Source organism: Bidens hawaiensis, unplaced genomic scaffold, assembly GCF_021521415.1.
Source record: "Bidens hawaiensis isolate Kalapana, Puna unplaced genomic scaffold, B.hawaiensis_p1.1 tig00003244_1, whole genome shotgun sequence".
NCBI lineage: Eukaryota > Viridiplantae > Streptophyta > Magnoliopsida > Asterales > Asteraceae > Bidens > Bidens hawaiensis.
Genome location: NW_027491178.1, coordinates 949,038 through 971,429, shown reverse-complemented (window position 1 = coordinate 971,429; position 22,392 = coordinate 949,038). Strand labels below are relative to the sequence as shown.

Below are 22,392 nucleotides of genomic sequence, written 5' to 3'. Positions count from 1 at the left end.
TAAAACTAGATTTGACCGTATGTGGATTCCACGCCATGGTGATCTTAGAAGTCGAATCTTAGATGAAGCTCATAAGTCAAGGTACTCAATCCATCCTGGAGCTACAAAGATGTACCAAGACTTGAAAAGAGATTACTGGTGGCCAGGAATGAAGAATGATGTAGTGGATTATGTTAGTAAGTGCTTAACTTGCTTACAAGTCAAGGCCGAGCACCAAAAGCCTTATGGGAAGATGCAACCGCTAGAGATACCTGAGTGGAAATGGGAACACATCACCATGGATTTCATAACTAAGCTACCTCGTACAGCTAAGCATCATGATACCATCTGGGTGATTGTGGACCGTTTGACCAAGAGTGCTCACTTTCTGCCCATACGAGAGGCCATCTCGTCAGAAACGTTAGCAAGCTTGTTCATCAAGGAAGTGGTAACCAAGCATGGAGTACCGTTATCGATCGTGTCTGATAGGGATACACGGTTTACTTCGAGGTTCTGGAAGAAATTTCATGAAGCTATGGGGACGAGGTTGAACATCAGTACGGCGTATCATCCTCAAACCGATGGACAGTCTGAAAGGACGATCCAAACCCTTGAGGATATGCTACGTGCTTGCGTTTTAGATTTTGATGGAAGTTGGGATGATCATCTGCATCTGGCAGAGTTCTCCTATAACAACAGTTACCATTCGAGTATTGGTATGCCACCGTTTGAGATGCTGTACGGTAGACGATGTAGAACCCCGGTGTGTTGGGGTGAGATTGGTCAGAAGGAAATGGGAAGTATAGAAGTGGTTCGAGAAACGTCTTCAAAGTTCGATCAGATCAAAGCAAGAATGAAAGCCGCTCAAGACAGACAAAAGTCTTATGCGGATAAGCGGCGACGACCAATTGAGTTTAACGTTGGCGACTATGTGATGATTAAGGTCTCGCCTTGGAAAGGAATTATCCGTTTTAGAAAGAGAGGGAAGCTAAGTCCGAGGTACATTGGACCATTTAAAATTTTGTATCGTGTGGGGGAAGTAGCTTATAAGCTGGATTTACCCGATGAGTTAGAAGGAATTCATTCAACCTTCCATGTTTCTCATCTGAGGAAGTGTCTAGCTGATGACACGTCTCACGTGCCATTAATGGACATCGAGGTTGACGAACAATTGAACTACATCGAGCAACCGATAAAGATCGTTGATCGCAAGGAGAAGCAGCTTCGTCACAAGATTATACCCTTGGTAAAAGTGATATGGAAACACCGCAAGGGATCAGATGCTACTTGGGAAGTCGAGGATGAGATGCGCAAGTTTTACCCTACTTTGTTTATGTAATAGTTAGGTTTCGGGGACGAAACCTCTTTAAGGGGGGAAGACTTGTAACATCCTAAAATTTTTATAATGTTAAATAAAAGAAAGTTATGTTTAGTGATTTCATGTTTTAGTTATTTAATGTCGAGTAAGGAACGGGTCATGGGCTTAGATTACGTAAGATGGGTTAAATGAGAATGGGCCTTGGGTCCGTGGGCTTGAGAGATATAAATACCCATCCCAAGCCCAAGATATCATTTTATTTCCATCTTTCTCTTTTACACACTCAAAAACACACACATAACCGACCGAGATCCGAAGTCGAGACCCGAGATTTTGCTGGTAGATCTGAGTTGGAAAGGTAAGAACTAATCCCGCAAAGCTAATATTACTGAAAATGGTTAGGATTTGACGGGTTAATCGGACCCGAAACACAACTGCCCAAATCGGACCCCTAAAACGTCGATTTTAGGCCGATTTGATGGTTGGGATTTGTAGGCGCCGATCATACGATTCCGTGGGTACCAAAATCGAGTTATTTGGCTAAGAAACGAAGGAGTTATGGGCAAACAGATCTGCAGCGCGACAACTTCGCCTTCATCTGGGCAACTTCGCCTTCAAGCGATGAACTTCGCCTGCAAGCTAAGTTCGCCTGATGAACTTCGCCTGCAAGCCAAGTTCGCCTGATGATAAGTTCGCCTGAAGCCAAGTTCGCCTGATGGCAACTTCGCTGAAATGGTAACTTCGCCTAAGGTTTAACTTCGCCTAAAAGCCAAGTTCGCCTGAGGTTTAACTTCGCCTAAAAGCCAAGTTCGCCTGAGGTTTAACTTCGCCTAAAAGCCAAGTTCGCCTGAGGTTTAACTTCGCCTAAAAGCCAAGTTCGCCTGAGGTTTAACTTCGCCTAAAAGCCAAGTTCGCCTAAGGTTTAACTTCGCCTGAAGCCAAGTTCGCCCAAGGTTTAACTTCGCCTGAAGCCAAGTTCGCCTAAGGTTTAACTTCGCCTAAAGTAAAGTTCGCTTAGAAAATAAATTAAAAACCTAATGGAAAATGTGTTAAGGCAGTTATCGAAAATAAAATTTTTCCAAGCTGACCTGGCAGCTTAACCCCAGCCAGGGGCTCTGCCCCTTGGACCCCGCTAGGGGCTGCCGCCCCTAGAACCCCGCTGCCAGGGGCGCTGCCCCCGGACCCCCGTTCGTTGTGGGTCATATATAGATAGAAATACAAAACGAGAAGTAGTAGTTAATTGATATGTGTAAATATTATACAGTTAGCCGAGCCCAGTTAAAGAAAGGAATTACGATCAACGGCGAGCGTAACAGGATCCAGGTGAGTTTCTAGCCCCATTCCTTGTTATGTTTTCGGGGCTGTGTGCATACTTGATGTGTTGTTGATACATTTATCCTAAGTGATAAGTGTATGCCATATGTGATATATGTGATATGTATGAATGATTGCTTGATGGTACGTGAACGATCTTCGGATATTGCACGTACTGTCAGGTTATAACGTTATAAATATGGTAAGTATGATATGTATGAATGATTGCTTGATGGTACGTGAACGATCTTCAGATATTGCACGTACTGTCAGGTTGTAACGTTATAAATATGGTAAGTATGATATGTATGAATGATTGCTTGATGGTACGTGAACGATCTTCGGATATTGCACGTACTGTCAGGTTGTAACGTTATAAATATGGCAAGTATGATATGTATGTTTATGTGTATGAACGTAATAAAGTTAATAAAAGAAGGAAATAACGGTTGTATGGTTGTATGGTTACGAAGAGGGTACCGAGCCCTAATAATACTCGAGGTATGATGTATGGTTGTATGGTAACGAAGAGGGAATCGAACCCTACTAATATTCGAAAACAAGGGACCAGACCCTAATAATATCTGTGATGTTAGGGACCAGACCCTCATAATATCTGTGATGTTAGGGACCAGACCCTCATAATATCTGTGATGTTAGGGACCAGACCCTCATAATATCTGTGATGTTAGGGACCAGACCCTCATAATATCTGTGATGTTAGGGACCAGACCCTTATAATATCTGTGATGTTAGGGACCAGACCCTTATAATATCTGTGATGTTAGGGACCAGACCCTTATAATATCTGTGAGGTTATAGGGCGAAAGGCTCTTTAAAACGTATGATTATGAATGTAAAGAAAGTATGTAAGTAAGAATGAAGGCATGAGTACTTATGTGTGTATGAAAGAAAGTTATGAGGTTAAGTACGTATGTATGTAATATGGTATTGTATGGTATTGTATGATTAACTAGAACTCACTCAGCGTAGCTGACTTTTAGTATGCACGCAGGTGAGTAGGTTGAGACAGCTGGCTTGAGTGGAGGACACATGGCAGAAGACTAAAGCCTGGCATCTGAAGATCTGATATGTTTATTAAGTTATGTTTTGATTTTGAAAGACAAGAGAAAAGTTTTAAGACATGATTATGAATCGATATGTAATGTTTTATGAAAGTTTTATATTCCGCGTAAAGTTTTTAATTAACTCTGATATTTAGAACTGTGTTTATGAGTAAATCTGACGCTAAAGTAGGGTCACCGGGTACGGGGCCTTACACTTAGCCTAGGGTGTGTCATTGCCATTGAAATTCGCCTTGAGTTTTGAGTCACTCGAACGTATGGCGCTAAGAGATCAATATGATATAGATCTACAATAAGGTTTGTTATTCTTATGATATCTTAATCATGTGGATGAAATTATCGTGATAAAGGTTTTAGGTCATAACTAGGCTTTGATCTAGTTTTTGTATCATCAAACTATTTTCGTAGTAATGCTTATAAGAATTGTGTATACTTTATATCTTTAATACATAAGAAGGTGTCTTTAATTGTGTAACACCCCGACCAAAGGCGGCGGAACATGCCGGGGTGCAACGTGATTGGACAAATACATAAGACACTATTTAAAGTGACAATATTTATTCAACTCATTTTATTTCAACAAATCAATAACAATACATCTCGCTCATATAAACAAATAGCATTCATATTGTTCGTTTTACTAATACCCTAATAGTCTTGGTAACGTTTTCCGTCAAGCACTCGAGTCAACAAAAGTCAAACCTGTAACATTTCATAAAATAAAGTTTGTCAACACAAAGGTTGGTGAGCAATTTATAAGTTTGAGCATATAAGTATATAGTAATAAAAGCCACAAAACTTGTATACAAAACAATAAATAAAAGCAACAACTTGGATAAATTGACAATCGCTAATAGAATTACGTTAGCGCCACCTAGCTACAAGGGGTTGCCAAGTAGACTAGGATTTAATAGAATATCGTTAATTGCATTACGTTAACGACACATTGCTACAAGGGGATGCCAAGTAGTCTAGGATTTATAGTTCCACCATCCAAAAGCGATAAACACATAGACAAATAAGCATAGAACACCAAATTGAGCAATTATTCAAGTAAGGTATACAATCACGTTTGTGGGTTTAAGATTCAAGTAAATAAAACATTTAGTTCGATAAGTATGAAATGTCACCCCAAAACGAAAGATGGAAAAAGGGGTATGAAAGTACTCACCTCGATTGATAAATTGAGAAGCTAATAAGTGATTGACATAAAAGGAAGCTTGTAAACGAAACGAACGAATCCGACTTAAAAGCTAATTGAAAACGGATAAATAAAACATATTAATGAACTTGAACTTTAGTTGAAACTACATTTGAAACATTGGACGAAACGGTTCGTTTGTTAATCGGGTTACCGGTTAGTTTGTTAATGATTAGGGACTCGTACATAATTAATAATAAAATATTATTTTATTGGGCTTTTAAATAGCTAAACCAATATTAAAAGAAACAAAACGAATTTAAATCAAGAGTTCGGTTTTTATGAAAATGAATTTATAATGAAGCTTATAATAATATTATTTATGATGATAATAATGATAATAATAATTTTAAAAAAAATGTTTCATATATATATATATATAGACATGTAAGATATGATGTAAAAATAATAACCGTAACTATTATTAATAATACTAATAATAATAGTTAAAGAATAAAGATCTTAGTATTAATTAAAATGTTGTTGATAAAAATAATAATAATAATTAATAATATTGACAGTTTGATTTCTAAACGAATTCATAATATAACTATAATGATATTTTTGCTAATAATTAATGATAATAATATGAAGATGATAATAATATGATCTTTAATAATATTAATAACAACTTTAATATTTATAATAATAATGATAACAATAATAGTTTTGTTAAAAGATAATAGTAATAATAATAATATTAATAATCTTGTTAATAATAATAATGATAATACTAATAATTATCTTGTTAATAATAATAATAATTAAATTAATGACAATCTAGTTAATAATAATATAATCTAGTTAATAATAATAATGATAATAATAATAATATTTACGTATTTATGTTAATACTAATAGTAATAATAAATTTATTAAGTATAACAAGAAACAATACCAAAAACCGGTCTAGGATGACCCGAATCTGAGACCTTTAATTTAATAAACGTACCAACCACACCGAACCAAAATAATTAAACTCAAGAACTTATTATATCCATTTCCCGGGTGTTCATCTTTTACCCAATTCATACCAACAACTCAAACCCGATTCGTTTCAAAGTATTTGACCAAAAACATAACCGATACTACCAAACCAATTATTAACAATCTAATTCCGACAAATCGATATATGAAAATTAACAATACCAAATCCCAAATTATTTACCTTTTATATGTTTACGAGTCGTGGCTCTATACTGAGAAAGAAACCGAGCCGAAGACCGAAACAAAACAGAGAGAGAAGAGAGATATAGAGAGACCGAGAGGGAGAGTGAGAGAGTATGTGAGAGCCGAGAGAGAGTTAGAGAGATACAGAGAGTCCGTGAGAGAGAGAGAGAGTCCGAAGAGAGAGACGAGAGTGACACCGGTGGCCGGTTTTCCGGTCACCGGAAAAACGATCAGCGAGGGGGAGGGGGCTACGGGCTGCCGGAAAAACGAGGGGTGGTGGTGTCGGGTTGAGGAGGTGGCTGAGATGGTGGTGATGTAGTGGATGGTGGTGGTTTAGTGGTGGTGCGTCGGGACTCGCCGGAGTTCGTGGCCGGAGGCGGCGGCGGCGGCCGGAAATCGGCTGGAGGTGGGTGACGGCTGAAAGAGATAATAAGGTAGGGTTAGGGTTTGTTGGTTTATATATGATGGTTTATAAATATTTAACTTTAGCCCCTCAAGTTATAAATGTTTGATATTTAGTTGTAAGTAAATCAATTCTTGAATAGTTTTAAGGAAAAATCACACTTTAATCCCCTAAGGTTTATTTAACCAAACTTATAAACTAAAACTAACGGACTTTTGACAGACCTCGCACACGCTACCGGTTCGGATTTACAAGTTTAACCTCAAATACGAAGTATAATTCATTAACATAAAACGCGTAAATCGACATGTTATAAAATGAATATAAAACGAATATAAAAGCGAGACTCAAATTTGACGAATGTCACAAATTGATACACATAAAAGTGTGTATGGTTCGTTCGGTAATAGACTAAAATTATACCTGTAACCTATGTTTTTTTTGTCCCTTCATAAATAATCGATCTGTAGTTATTTTTTTAGTTACAGGAGAAGTCAGTTCATTTAACAATTAATTGTAGGCCTAAGTCGAATCAGACTCAATTCATTTAATAAGTTTTCACAAAAGAAAAATATAATAAAAAACAAGTTAACTGTATAATGGTTCATGTGGTTTGGCCAAGGATACATATGTGGGACTAATAAGTTCTAGAAGTTGCAAGTTTCTATTTTTGATTTTGTTATTAGTTTGGGGTCTGAAGCTAACTTCCGGAAGTTAATTATTCTATTAAGTTCGGGTAAAATGATCAAAATACCCTTTAGTGAAACTATTTATGTACTTAACTTCATTGCTGAATTCGTTGTTTTAGAAGCTATTTATGTAAAACTACTAGACCGGTTTCCTAGTACGTGGTTTATGCTATAGATATAGGACATATGGACAATAAAGATAATGTATACCTGTACTTATTACAATAACAAGTTAATTAGAAATGTTAGAGAATTATCTTATAAAACAATACATTAATTTAAAAAACCATCTAATATCTCATATAGGTGGAGGAAGAGAACAAAACTACTTTTATAAGAAGGTGGATATTTTTCTAATCATAATTAGTTTTATAAATATCTATGAAACGATGGTGGTTCGTCCCGACAAATACATATATAGTTCTAACATTAGTTTAAAAAACACATCTCTTAAAATTTCTAACATTAGTTTAAAAACACATCTCTTAAAATTAAAAGCCTGTTGCATGCTCACCTATGGAATCAAAATAAGAAAATCAAAGCTTGGAAAGAGCGGGTGCGTATTCTTGGATAACATGTTCGTTATTGTCTCGTGCAAACATGCTATCTAGTTCTTCGACAAATCTCTTCATAGCAACACTTGGCAACCATATGGGTACCACGATTCCAGACTCCCCTTTATGATTTATATAACGTGTATAGAAACTAGCAACATGGAAATCAGGCCCTGCATAGACCGCTTCCCCATCCGAAATCAATATCAAGAAATCCAGAGCGTGTTACGTCCGATACAATGTAGCTTCCAACAGTTGTGAAGCTGGGTCGTCCTTTGATTACCATTAGATCAGCGACAGATTTCATATATTCTTCAGTGACTTAAGATTTGGCTTTCATCACTAGCTCCAGCGCGTGCCCTAGTGGTTTGTTACATAGGTCTCGAGATTTGGAAATAGCAGCCGGGTAACTGAATACATTTCCATAATATCCTAACGGGATCCGAGGCTTGAACTTGAAACGCGCGTTGACAATGGTCATCATGCGCATTTCATCTTCAGGTTTTGGTTGAAGCGCGATTGTCCGACAACACCAAAGACAAGCTGTTAGGACCTCAAATGTGGTACAATGTTTGAGGTGTGTTGGAACTAATCTACGAAATAGTTGAAATTTGAGTTGGTCCAAAGAAAAATGACTTATTTTCCATTTCATCCAACAGAGTGGCCGTACCATTGGTATCTGCCACTTCGTCATACTCGTGATGTGTGCATGTCACACGCGGGGGCTCTTGCAAAAAGCAACTCTCTTTTCCAAACAGGCGATGTCGATGGTGTCGATTTGCCTTTTGCCATTTCACTCAATGCTGTTAAGAATTGTGCATATCCAAATGAATCGCTCATAGTATGATTGAGTCGTACAGCCAAGATAAAACCTCCACATAAGAGTCGTGTCACCTATCAATCAATAGAGATTTACATAATAGGTAACATTCATCAACAAACCTTGCATAAGAGATAGAAATATGTGGTCATGCTTAATATTGGTAAATTACAATTTTACATTCTTATACACCAATGACGAACTATAGTAAGATGTAGAATTGATATTTCGTAAACTATACTAGCTGTTGAACTGGTGCATAAACCAACTGTTGAACCGATGAAGCATTTGACGCGACAATTGGTTCAACCTATGTGCCTAGCATGAGGAAGAAGGGGCAATTAGGATTAGTCATCTTGTTTTGAACTTTTCGCCTAAAACATAGCTAATGGCGTGTCTGTTAATTTGCCCGTAACAGATTTGGCGATCCCAACAATATTTAATCGTTTGGTATCGTTTTCAAAAATACTAGGTTGAATGCAACTTTATTAATCACAGAAACCAACTGCGAGTTTATCAAAAGAACAATAATACTTGATGGAATGAAGTAACAAACCAAATAAGCAACTAATTTTATTATCATGTAAACATATTTTTGCTTATTTTAAAAAGTAAAAAAATAATGTATTTCGACTTTATAAGGATTTTGAGTAGTTAGTGTAGTTATAATTTATTTCACGACAAGGGTCAAAACTGCAATTAAGTCTTATTATTATAATTATTCTTATTATTAGGCGTGAAAGACGACTTTATCCCTAGATTTAACGGTCAACCAAACGTTTGACTTGACAGAAAACTCAAATTGCAAAAAAAGGACCACCACAGGGGTCTTATCTGCAAAAGTGCCACCACGAAGTTGAAAGCCATGTTTTGGGTTTTATCACATGAACCATAACTGCAATTAAATCTATGGAAACATATGAACTTCAATCAATTTAACCTTTATAAATATTAAAATATACGTTATGCTTCAAACTATAACAAAACAAATTCTTTTATTCTGAAACAATTCTGATACAATGTTCCATTTTCCCTTTTTAAGAAACACACAAAAGTTAAAAAGAAATTGGGACATTTTTGTTTTAGATTGAAAAACAAGTCTTATCTACGCAACATGTTCGTGTCTCTCCTCTTACGTTATTTTCAACTGATTTGTTGTTTTAAGCATGCCACTATATGCTCAACTGCTGTGTTGTTGCCTTCTCGTCCACTTACATAAAGTTGATGGTTAAGTCATGCAATTTTATGGTCTCTTAAACACGATTTAAAGAGTTTTTTTTTTCAGTAATAAGTTTTCTCCATAATGGTGTTTCTCGTAAGTCAGACCTTAAATGTCAAAATCAGTATATACGATTGACATTCCTTTTCAAGATAGCTTACTCGAATATTAAACTCGAATATTAAAGATAGTTCTAAACACTGTAATTTTCTTTTGCAAGTGTTCTATTGTATGTATTTTTGCGTGTGCGTGTGCATGTGTAATGTGTACGTGTTCTCGTGCTCTTGGAAATATCTTTTAAAGTCATAGATATTTGTGTATCAAATCTAGCTTTTTGAAAAAGAATATAGGTTTTAATCATTCATGAAATTTTTTTAATGGGTAAATTTTAGAAGCACGTTGACCAATTTAAATTTCACCTCTTACTTAGTCATGCATTTTAATAGCTCAACACAAAGTTGTCAAACAAGTATGTTTTACCTGAATCAGTAATAATGGTGAATCGACAATGCCATCGGAGCCGGGGACATTATACAGAAGCTCCTCCCCTACACGGGAATGGCGGGTGAAGGTCCACCCCAAACTGCTTTAACGTAACATCAGCCTCGGCCTCGATAATTATCTTATAGATTCAGGTCGAAAAATGTTGTTTATATTTTCAGAATTAACAAATTATTTTCTCTACTCACACGTGCACAATGTTTTTAGTTTTTATATATTTTACTAACAATTAAAAATTAAATTAAAAGTTTCGTATATGAGTTATGACCAGGGGCGGATCTACGCATTGAGTTACGGGTTCACGGGAATCCACTTACTTTCGGATTTTTAATAGAAAGCATATATAAAAATCTGGAGTGAACCCATACATTTTAATGAAGTGAACTCATTTGCAGGATTGAATACTTGGTAAATCCATCTAATGTTAAAGTTGTGGTTGCTTGTTTGAATCCCTCTCCTGTCAATTTTAATGATTTTTTTAATTTTTAAACAACACTGATATTAATAATGGGGTCTTGCATTCCCCAGTCCACCTTCAAGTATTCAATACAATGCAGCCACATTTACAAGTCTATTTTATTTCTAAATTTGTTTTCGTTTAATTAAATATAATGTTTTGGTTATTGTTTGGCTTAGGGAATAGTTAATGTTTGTCAAATTTCTTTTATTTTCTCTGATCAAATTTGACAAAAAGCGTTGGCGGTTTAAACGAATATTGTTTTGTTTAGAGTGCAAAGAAAAAAAATATTTATATCATCACGAAATTAAAATACTTGTTTACCGGATGAATATAAAACAAGTTTCCAATGACTTCGTGATTTTATTGTGTGTTTTCTAATATCATATCCTTTAATTATGATATCGTATTTTATATTCTTCTTTGACCCGGCACGATCTGACCCAACCGGCCCAAAAAAATTAACTTTTGATTGTGCGAAATTTGACCGCCGAAAACAAATAAGTCAATAGAAAACAAATCCTGGATCCGTCACTGGTTATGACACACAAACACTTGTATGAGAACCGTTTAATGTCCATCCGTTTAAAAAACTGGTTTTAGTATTTTATGATGAGAACCGATAACAGGTGTCGAGTACTTATTGCCGCTATCTATTATCCCCAAAGCCTTTCGTGATTCACGTGCAAAGTAAACTTAAATATCCAATGTAGCACCAAATGCAAATTGGCAGTTTAGCGGTAACCCATTACTTTTTTGATAAAAGACTGTGAGTTTGAAACTCATATAGAGCAATTTGTTTTGAGTTGAGTTAGAGAGTTTTTATAGTTGTTTTTAGATGGGTGAGTTAGGCCATTACATTTCATTATTTAGTCAAATGAAGATTTATTTGTCAGGATAATCTCGGATTCTCGGGTATCCGGATATTAGCTTTAAATAAAAAAGCACCCAATTAGCATGCACGTGGCACATTAGGATGTCATATTGATCCTTCCAATTTTTTGGACTGAATAATATATGGACCACAACAATATAATGGATGATAAATGTGCATTCAATTTACATTATGCGGTTTAAACTTTAAACCATGAGAATAGCTTAATTTTTTCTTCTTTCTATTATTCATATATAAAACTAGCATAGTAGTAAACGTAAGATAACAATTTGCTTCAAATTTTCTGCTACATTCTTGTTACAAAACAACCTTATTAAAATGATTAAAAAAACCCGTAAATTTCAGATTTAAAAAAAGAAAGTGTGTTGAATCTGTGAATTACGCATCTAAAACCATTTTTATTGATTAATTAAAAACAAGAGTACAACACCATTAATACAAATTAATAATCATACAAGCGTCAATTAAAAATACATGTAAACTTCCAACATATCAATAAAATAAAATAAAACACGTCTTAAAAGCTTGCTACATGCTCACCTATGGAGTCTAGGAAATCATAGTTTGGAAAGAGGGAGTGCGTATTCTTGGATAACATGTTCTTTATTGTCTCGTGCGAACATGTTATCCAACTCTTTGGCAAATCTCTTCATAGCAACACTTGGCAACCATATGGGTACCACGATTCCTGACTCGCCTTTATGATTTATATAACGTGTATAGAATCCAGCAACATGGTAATCAGCCCCTGCATAGACCGCTTTTCCCCACCCAAAATCAATACCAAGTAATCCAGTGCGTGTCACATCTGATACAATATAGCTTCCAACAGTTGTGAAGCCAGGTCTTCCTTTTATTACCATTAAATCAGCGACAGATTTCATATATTCTTTGGTGACTTCAGATTTCGCTTTCATCACTAGCTCCAATGCGTGTCCTAATGGTTTGTTATATAGGTCTCGAGCTTTGGAAATGGCAGCCGGGTAACCGAATGCATTTCCGTAATATCCTACGGGGATCCACGACTTGTACTTTAAACGTGCATTGACAATGGTCATTACACGCATTTCATCTTCAGGGTTTGGTTGAAGGGCGATTGTACGACAACGCCAAAGACAAGCTGTTAGGACCTCAAATGTTGTACAGTGTTTGAGGCGCGCTGGAACTAACCTACGGATAGCTGAAAGTTGAGTTGGTCCAAAGAAAAATGACCTTTGTTGGATATCATCCACCGTGATGTTTGTACTATTGGTAGCTGCCACTTCGTCATACTCATGATGTGTGCATGTCACACGCGGGGGGTCTCTTGCAAAAAAGAACTCTCTTTGCCAAATAGGCAATGTTGATGGAGTCGATTCGCCTTTTGCTATTTCACTCAATGCCGTTAAGAATTGTGCATATCCGAACGCATCACATATGGTATGATTGAATCGTACAACCAAGATGAAACCTCCACATAAGAGTCGTGTCACCTATCAATCCATATAAATGTAAATACACCAATTAAGATATGTAGTCATACTATTGGTGAATGACATTTTTACATTCTTATACGTCAATGAAGAACTAGAATTAGATGTTGAGTGATGTTATATGTAAGCTAGACTAGTTGTTGAACCGATGTTGAATGTATTATATATCAGTGGTTTTCAATGCGGTCTTCATAATACGGCTTGGTTAAATGCGACTTTACTAATCATTAGGGTTGTAAACGAACCAACCCTTCAGCGAATAGTTCATGAATTGTTTGGCTAGAAGTTTGTTTACATTCGTTCATTTAATACATAAACGAACACGAACAAGAAATATTATTCATTTAGTTAAATGACGAACATGAATAAAATGTTCGTTTATTTGTGTTCGTGAACATTCTTTTACTCTCATACGTTATTTTTCGTATGGTTGTTACTTTAATTCCCATAGTTACTCACGTTATATGTTATCTGGATTACTATAAATTCTACCTGAATCAACATCAATGGCGAATCAAGAATGCCACTGGAGCCAGGAACATCATACATAAGCTCCTCCCTACACGGGAACGGCGGCTGAAGGTCCACCCCGAACTGCTTCAGTGTAACATCCGCCTCCGCCTCGATAAACAACACACCCTCGCCCGTGCAATCCACCATCAGCTTCCTATTTGGACCTTCCTTTAAGCGACCGGCAAACGGATAATAAAACACCAACGCCTTAGCCAACGCCTCCCTGATCACACTCGCGGGATTCTTATTTCCCATTTTTGGATTGTTTTGGTAAAAATGAATAAGTGGAATATGAAACCTAAGGCCTTCTTGATCGTCTATGTCGGAAAGAGGCTTTAGTTCTCGAGGTGTCGGTTTAGCTGGAACAATGAGCTCCGGCGGTTGTCTTTTGACGACGAATGTCAATGGAGTCGGAGCTTGTGCTTGTGCCATTTCTGTTTTTAGCTTTGTTTTGGTTTATGAATTTGGATAACCGGTAGGTTAATTTATAGTTGGAAAAATACTGTTATAAATTTATGATTTATTGTACAAGTATATATATAATTTTCACTTCTAACACGTTTATTGTGTTTTCAGCAAAACAATATGTCATAATAAATCTGTCACCTAGCTAATGATAGAGAATGGCCGGTGCGAGTGGCCGGGACCATTCTTAGCATATCCAACGTTGAGGGGGAAACTGGAGGGACTTGGTGTTCCCGTTATTCGGTTCGTTTAAGTTTTTACCATTAACCACAATCATAACCGTTAGCTTCGGTTATGGGATTTCCTTAACAATAACCATAAACAAACTTTGGTTTCAGTTAATCGGTTATGAAGCTCAATTATGGCTAATTATCATTGAAATAAAATTGAAGCTACTTGGTCTAGACCGTATAATGAATTCTCAGAAGTTTTCTTCATTCTTCAGGAATTTCAACATACACAACACTATTAAACGGACGTTACAGGACGTAATCGGACAGACGTTGCCGGACGTTCAAGAACACTATTGAGCGAACGTGGCATTTGTCCGTGTTCGCGCGTTAAGCTTACTGAACAAATTTTTTTGTTCGAGTCCGATTCATTTATTAAACGGACGAACATAAACGAACTTTCAACCAAACGAACATCTGATTCACTTACAGCCCTATTTATGGGACAACCTTAGCCATAACGATTAATCAAATAGCCTTCACCATAAACGAAGATCAACCTCGGTTATCGGTTATTAGGTTTGGTGGTCGTTCAATTATCAGTTAATTTCTGTTACTTCCCGCTCACCATTCTCTGCGGCGGCCTCTCCCCGGTGCGTTCCTTGCAAGTATATATATCACATGGTCTAATAATAATGATAATTAATCTAAACCAAGCACAAAGTTATATAAAGTAAGAAGAATATGATTTACGTCATATAATTAATCCAAAGACAAAACGAATTAAAAAACCCACACACAAAATCTAATCTCATTTTTTTAGCTTTACATGTTTTTATAGTTAACAAAATTCAAATTAAAATATATGACGAATATAAACGCATATAACACGTAAATAACTCACCCATTTTTACGTAAAATTTATAACATAAACGAAAATATAAATTTATAAATGAGAATAATATGTGTGGAGTATTGTGTGGCTGATATTATTACATCCTAAAGTCGTTTTCAATTCGTGATTCACGTGAAAAATATTTGTCAAATAATTTCAAAACTACACAAGCCAACGAAAGAAAAGACATGATGATTTGCCAACACCACAATTTCAAAACTTGTGATTATCTAGTTGATGAGCCAACAAATCTAGCCATGTGAAACTGTAGGTCCTTTAAATGAGTCGATTACGAGATGGTCACGAATTCTAAGGGTCCAGCGTTATGTGTTTGAGTATGGATGGCATTAAGGTACGCGACTACTTGATTTATAGTGGTGTGAAATAAGGGACACCTCACTATTATTGTTACATATTCATCATGTTGAAAAAATGTTGATTTAAGTTATTAGAATTAAAATACTATTTTCTTTAATAACACGTGTATAATGTTTATTAATTCAAACACAAAACTTGATTGAATCTATTTTGGTTTATGCATGCTAGAAATATAACAATAAACAGTTAAAGACACTATCATATCTTAACCAAAAACCTGTAAAACAACAATCTTGTTTACCTTAGAGATAATTAGAAAGTTGAGATTTATCTTATTATAAATCGATACAGCTTAAAAAACCAATTCTTGTTAATAAAGTATTGTAAAACGGCAACGTAACAACACATTGCAATAAAATACAAAGAGTACAAAAATTAGAATAAAAAATATAAAGATAAAAAAAAGACGCGATCATGGATTTTATTAAGGGCTTGTAGTTTATTCATGATATTAAAGTGTGCACGTAATGGTGATTTTCTATAAGGTTGAGGTTTGAGTTGCATGATTGAAATTCTAGATTTGAAAGTAAGATTAGTAAGTGATGATAATAAGTTTTAAACGGGAAAAAATAAATTTATAACAGAAATACTATTAAAAAGGCATAAAGCATAAAATCTTGTCAAAATCAGACCCAAATTTAGCAATAACATGTTTATGAAGGTTTGTGGAGACAATAATGAACGTAGTGATTTTTTATATATTTGAAAAGTTCATATTCACTCCCTATAATTTTTTAATACTTTTTCAAAGTGTTGGTGTGTGAAAGAGAGATAAAAGATAATGATAAAGGTATAAAAAATTATTATTTAATTGAAATAAGAGAGAAAATAAAGTGTGTTTAGTGTAATTTTGAATTTGGAGATATGCGTAGGGATGTGAATGCTCTAAGAGTATTCCCAGCCTATTCCCTACTAGACATTCATACTATAATTACACTAAAAATCACATCAATGCATTTTCTCTGTTATGTTCAGTTAAATAATAATTTTTTTGCTCCCCTCCGCTCATAACACTTTCAAAAAATATTAAATAATTTATATGCTATGAACAATGAAACCGAAAATTCAACTTTTCCATATAACATTTTCACTCTTTAATAACTCATAAGCATACCATATAATTTACACATTTTCCTCACGTACTTTTGTTAGGAAACGTGTTGAGAATGATGTGAATAAGTGCTTAGGAATGAAAAGAGATTCACTAGGACCATTTCCATCTGTACTATTTCAATTGGTTGGTCAAGGGTAAACATTTAAAAGAAAATTAGAACTCTATTATTCCAAAGACTCCAAGCCGACTTGTTGGTGGGGTGTCCAAAAGTCGGTCGATTGTGTGGAGATATCAAGTTATCAACTTTTCTTAAATTTCTTTAAAATGTTTGCCATATGTATATTCTCTATAGGTTGTTTATGTATTTTTTTTCTTTACACGGTAAAACGACTTCCATGCGGACCATGCCATCCCTCTCAAATATTAAATTTTATACATCATTAGATGAAAATATCATAATCAAATACAATATCAAAACTGAAAATTAATTAAATTAAAATATCACAACTAAGACATTATAAATGCTTGATCCAGAAATGGAATTATTTTTAACTTTTTTAAATTAAAAAAGATGTTAAAATTTCTACTATTTTTTAATATAAATAAGTAACGTAATATGTGTTTCTTTAACAAAAAATGGTCGGTTGGGATATAAATAAGAGTTAAATTTTGCGTTTGATTGGGTTGTGTAGCTAAATACAGCCTCGACAACTTAAGTCGGTCAACATAGTGATCAATGATGCACCAATGCATGTATATATGCACATGCAAACACTTATCAACAAATATATGTGAACTTAGCAGATATAAGTTTTGGTATACAACTATTGGTAGATGTAAATTTTTGTTTTATAGCTTAAAGTTAGGAAGGAAAGTCTTTGATACACAGTTACTTTCTAAACAATAAAACTGAATTTCGAAAAACATTCTTCTGGATGTGTCATTTTGGGCGGTTTGGGTAATGGGTCAAAACAGGTATGGGTCAAAGCGTATAACCTTTTGTATGAATCTGGCTAGCTTGGTTGACCTGAAACCATTTTGTATTCTAAATTTTTATAAAAATTTTGTACCCGCGAGTTGCGGCGCGCGGGCATGTTTGCATGCAATCGATATACGAATGCAGCTAACTTCAATGGTACATGTTTGATAAAAAAAATCAAATATTTCATAGTTCACACTCCATCTTAGGAATTAAATTCTAGTTATTCAGTTTGAACACATAATAGAAGTTAAATAAAAGGTTTGGTAAAACATGTCTTTATCAATAACATAAATATGAATTTTAACTTGGTACGTCTTTATCAATAACATAAAAATGAATTCTAACTTGGTACAAATGTTGTAATAAAAATTTCATTATTCTTGGATTTGCTTACAACTGTAAGTTGGCATTCTACCTAAAAAAGAAAAGTCCGGCGACAAAATATTTCATCTATCTGTAGATGCTATAGTTTGAATCTTGTTACCCTACTCAAAAGTTTCTGGCTAACTCTGTCGCCGGAGATTTTGCCTCCAACCCATCTTCCGCAATTCCTTCAAAAGTCGAGCAATATCAGTCGTGTTGATGTATGCACCGCCCTGGAAATGAGCGGTTTCTGACTTCGTGCTTGGTTAATCTGTTTATATAGTATATACCCGAAAACTTTAATGAAATATACTAACCAAATGCAAAGAAAAATAATAATCCAAACCAAATTGAGCTATGCCTTTGTTATTAATAACCAGTGGACAGCGAACAACCCGCTGCCTTTCATGATAATATTTATTATAAAGAAACAGCAAATTATGAATAATTCAGTACCTCATGTGAAACAGAAATGTTCTTATGATGATGCAGAACATGATGTTAGAGAACCGGTTCGATGAGGATTACATTTGACTTTTTGTTGAAGGGCAAATCCGTCTTTTGGGCAGAAGAAGAAACAGTAAGGTCAATGCCCGACCCGTTAGTAGGTGCAAGTGCATATCATTATTATTTAGGGTAAAAATGTGTTATTTTGTAATCATAAACTCACATTGACGTCGTACTGCAATCCTCAACAGACTGTTAGAGAATACTGTAGATAATATTATTAGAGTTTTAGTATTATAGTGTTATCATAATTAGGAGACTATATATGATTATGTTTCCATGTATTTATCTCATTGTACTCATCTGTATATAGTTGATCAATAATACATTACACCTTACGGGATTTTCATTATTCTACATGGTATCAAAGCCTTAAGGTTCTGGCCTGTTTCTTTTTCTTCTTCTCGTTCTCGTCCTGCCCCGGGGACGTTTGTACATACATAATATATTACTTTCTTGCTGCCGTTCTATATCATATTTACGCGCCTACGGGCCAAAGTAACCAACACCGCTGCAGCCGTATTTTTTTTTCGTTCAAATTACGAGTAGAATCCTTTATTAGTTGGAGCTGCCTGCATGTGCTCATTTCGTTCAAGTCCTATCACAATCACAAACCTCCTAATATATGCAATTCTTATTTAATATTTGTTTGTATTTCTTTTAATATTTTTTTTCTCGTTACACATAAAAAAAAAGTAGTTATTATTTTTTATTTACTTTTTATTATTATACCGTCATTGTGCCGCCAAGTCGTTGCTTCGGCCGACTCAGTTTTAGCTCCTGCCGTTGCTGTCGAAGCTCCTATCATCAAACCTAGTCGTCATCTGGCCACGGTCAAGACACCGATGATCTTCGTAGATCCTATAACCGATCGAGTTTCTGCTCTACGTGACAGCCGATCGAGCATCTTCACAAGCTTTGCGCTCCAGTCTGAGCGTCCGGTTTCCTACCGCTCTGACTGCGGGGGAATGTTAGAGAATATTCTAGATAATATTATTAGAGTTTTAGTATTATAGTGTTATCATAATTAGGAGACTGTATTTGATTATGTTTCCTTGTATTTATCTCATTGTACTCATCTATATATAGTTGATTAATAATACATTACACCTTACGGGGTTTTCATTATTTTACAGAGTTTTCTCTAACAGTAACTGGTTGTGAAAAAATGCACGTTCAAACATAACTGGAAGTGTAGCACAATTAGTTGTTATATTCCAAACTGCAAGACCCTCTTGCATCATACAAAATGTTTGAAATAGATATATTATATATGACATTGACACACACTATATATTGAACCACACATTCATATATATACCAACCAACATTATATGCTCTCTACAGTAAAAAAAAACTGATATTACTAAAGTGAGACTAATTATCAAAACATATATTTGATCAAACTAACACTGAAATAAAAGCATTGTATATGCTGACTATAAACCAAAAAACACATAGATGGTTTCACAGCTTGAGTAAGCCTAAAATCAAACACTACCTTAGCTGCGAGGTATTCGAGAACGGCATTGAGATAGACCGGAGCCCTGACACTAATACACTCGGCGTTTATGCCGGCTTTAAGAAAACTGGCGATACGATCCATTGCGTCTCGAAGTAACCTTCTTTTCCATTGAAGATCCTAGGGTTTTCCTTCTTCCGGCCTACTCACCGTAATTTGGTTAAAATACGCCAACACACTTCTAGTCAGGAACAAAGAAGTCCAGAAATAATCGGTTAGACGGTTTGTGAATTGAAAAGGTAAAGCAAACAGGAATAATACGTGTGTGGTCGATCTAGAATGAATGTTGGATGAATGATATGTGGCTATTGACATTCTACCCGTTTAATCGGTTACAACAACGTTAAAGCTACTTAAAAGTGTAAAAAATATTTATATAATAATATATATAATTTAGTCTATATATATCAACCAACATTGGCCACCATAAACTCTTCTTTTAAAGCCTCGTCAAATATTGAGGATTTTTATGGAATGGAACTAAATATGAAGGGTTTAACAGGTTTAGATGGTAATTTTTTTGCTGAAGAGTTTCAAGGAGATAATATATTTGTAGTTCATGTGCGACTTTTGAACATTAATTCTCTTGGAAATAGTACTTGAGAAAAGTGGGTTTTATGGAATGGTGAGACAACTTCAGTCTTTCAACCAACTTCGTTTAAACGGTTACATGCACCACTTGGTATCGTTTCGTCTCTTCCATTGGTCTCACATTCCACACCGAAAAATTCAAGTACATGGTTCATGCACTAACATCATTTGCAGCCTTGTATGAACGGACATAAGCCACTTGAACTTTTGGAAGCCCGGCCGTTGGAACGGCCTAATGGTCTATTTCCAGCTCGAATGAGTACAATGCAGGTTCTTTACACCTTGAGGACAAGGTTAATTTGAAAGGGATGAGTACTGTTATGAACTGAACCCATGCCCAAATTAGCCCAATTAAGGCGGCCCAGCAAATTGGAAAGTTTCATGATATAACGAGCCAACGAGGGCAAACATGGGCACCGAATATGATGAATGTATGTTAAGTAAATGGTGGTTCTTCTCTCATCTCAAATTCTAGTCTAGTTTCTGTAATTCTTATTTATTTATGATTGTGAACGGTTTGGTTTATATGTAGTTAGTAAACCTTCGGTTTATCCATCTAAATTTAGCTTCAATTGCCTGATTCTATTGATGCTTTGGTTGTATTAATATGCTTGTTAGTGGCTTCCTAGAGTATTCCCTTAGAGTGTTCCTAGTTTAATCTTGGTGCCTTAGTCTACTTATATTTGCATATAATTTAACAATTTTGAAGTTAGAGTGAAAAATGGTAAGAATGGTGATGGATGATGGTGGCCAACGGCTTAAAAGGAGAAAATTGGGAGGGGTTAGACTAGTATGTTGTTCAAGCTATAAGGATGTGTTGGATGATTGTAAGAGTTGAATGCACACATGGTTTGATCTTACAAGTTACAACTCCAACAGTAACTATGGTTTAGACTTTAGAGGTAATGATAAGGAGTAGGTTTTGAACAAAACAAGAGAAAAGGGGGGACGGTTTTGGTGTTGGGTAATTAATTAAAAGGGTTTTGTGAAATGGTGGGCATTAAACAAAAGTCTTTACGGTTTCTAATTAACGTTTATTGAATTTTAACTAATCAATCGAACTACGTTTCTAATAATTTTTATCATGTTTGATACGATATTGAATTCCAAATAACACAAGTCTAAGAAACTAATTTTTGAAAATAGTTGGTTTTGGGCTCATACAGTGTCCTACACTGGCCTTTATTCACCATATTTTTTAAATTTCGCGATTCGAATATTCTAAAAATAACTTTATACATTATTACTAATCTAATTCCGACAAATCGATATATGAAAAATAACAATACCAAATCCCAAATTATTTACCTTTTATATGTTTATGAGTCGTGGCTCTGTACTGAGAAAGAAACCGAGCCGAAGACCGAAACAAAACAGAGAGAGAAGAGAGATACAAGACGAATTTAAATCAAGAGTTCGGTTTTTATGAAAATGAATTTATAATGAAGCTTATAATAATATTATTTATGATGATGATAATAATGATAATAATAATTTTAAAAAGAAATGTTTCATATATATATATATATAGACATGTAAGATATGACGTAAAAATAATAACCGTAACTATTATTAATAATACTAATAATAATAGTTAAAGAATAAAGATCTTAGTATTAATTAAAATGTTGTTGATAAAAATAATAATAATAATTAATAATATTGACAGTTTGATTTCTAAACGAATTCATAATATAACTATAATGATATTTTTGCTAATAATTAATGATAATAATATGAAGATGATAATAATATGATCTTTAATAATATTAATAACAACTTTAATATTTATAATAATAATGATAATAATAATAGTTTTGTTAAAAGATAATAGTAATAATAATAATATTAATAATCTTGTTAATAATAATAATG

General features: G+C 34.7%; 1 protein-coding gene and 1 pseudogene across 2 annotated transcripts; both read right to left on the bottom strand.

Annotated features, from left to right (window-relative positions):
- Positions 1-7,695: 7,695 nt before the first annotated feature.
- On the bottom strand, positions 7,696-10,816 carry LOC143622887 (benzyl alcohol O-benzoyltransferase pseudogene; annotated as a pseudogene). Its single transcript, XR_013151798.1, has 3 exons — positions 10,748-10,816; positions 10,233-10,374; positions 7,696-8,607 (listed from the first exon to the last, which is right to left on the bottom strand). The product of XR_013151798.1 is annotated as a benzyl alcohol O-benzoyltransferase pseudogene (transcript).
- Positions 10,817-12,034: 1,218 nt separating this feature from the next.
- LOC143622961 (benzyl alcohol O-benzoyltransferase-like) lies at positions 12,035-14,025 on the bottom strand. The gene is made up of 2 exons (XM_077093971.1): positions 13,570-14,025; positions 12,035-13,077 (listed from the first exon to the last, which is right to left on the bottom strand). The coding sequence occupies exons 1-2, from the start codon at positions 14,020-14,022 to the stop codon at positions 12,163-12,165; spliced, it is 1,368 nt and encodes a 455-aa protein (XP_076950086.1). The 5' UTR covers positions 14,023-14,025; the 3' UTR covers positions 12,035-12,162.
- Between the last annotated feature and the right edge of the window lie 8,367 nt (positions 14,026-22,392).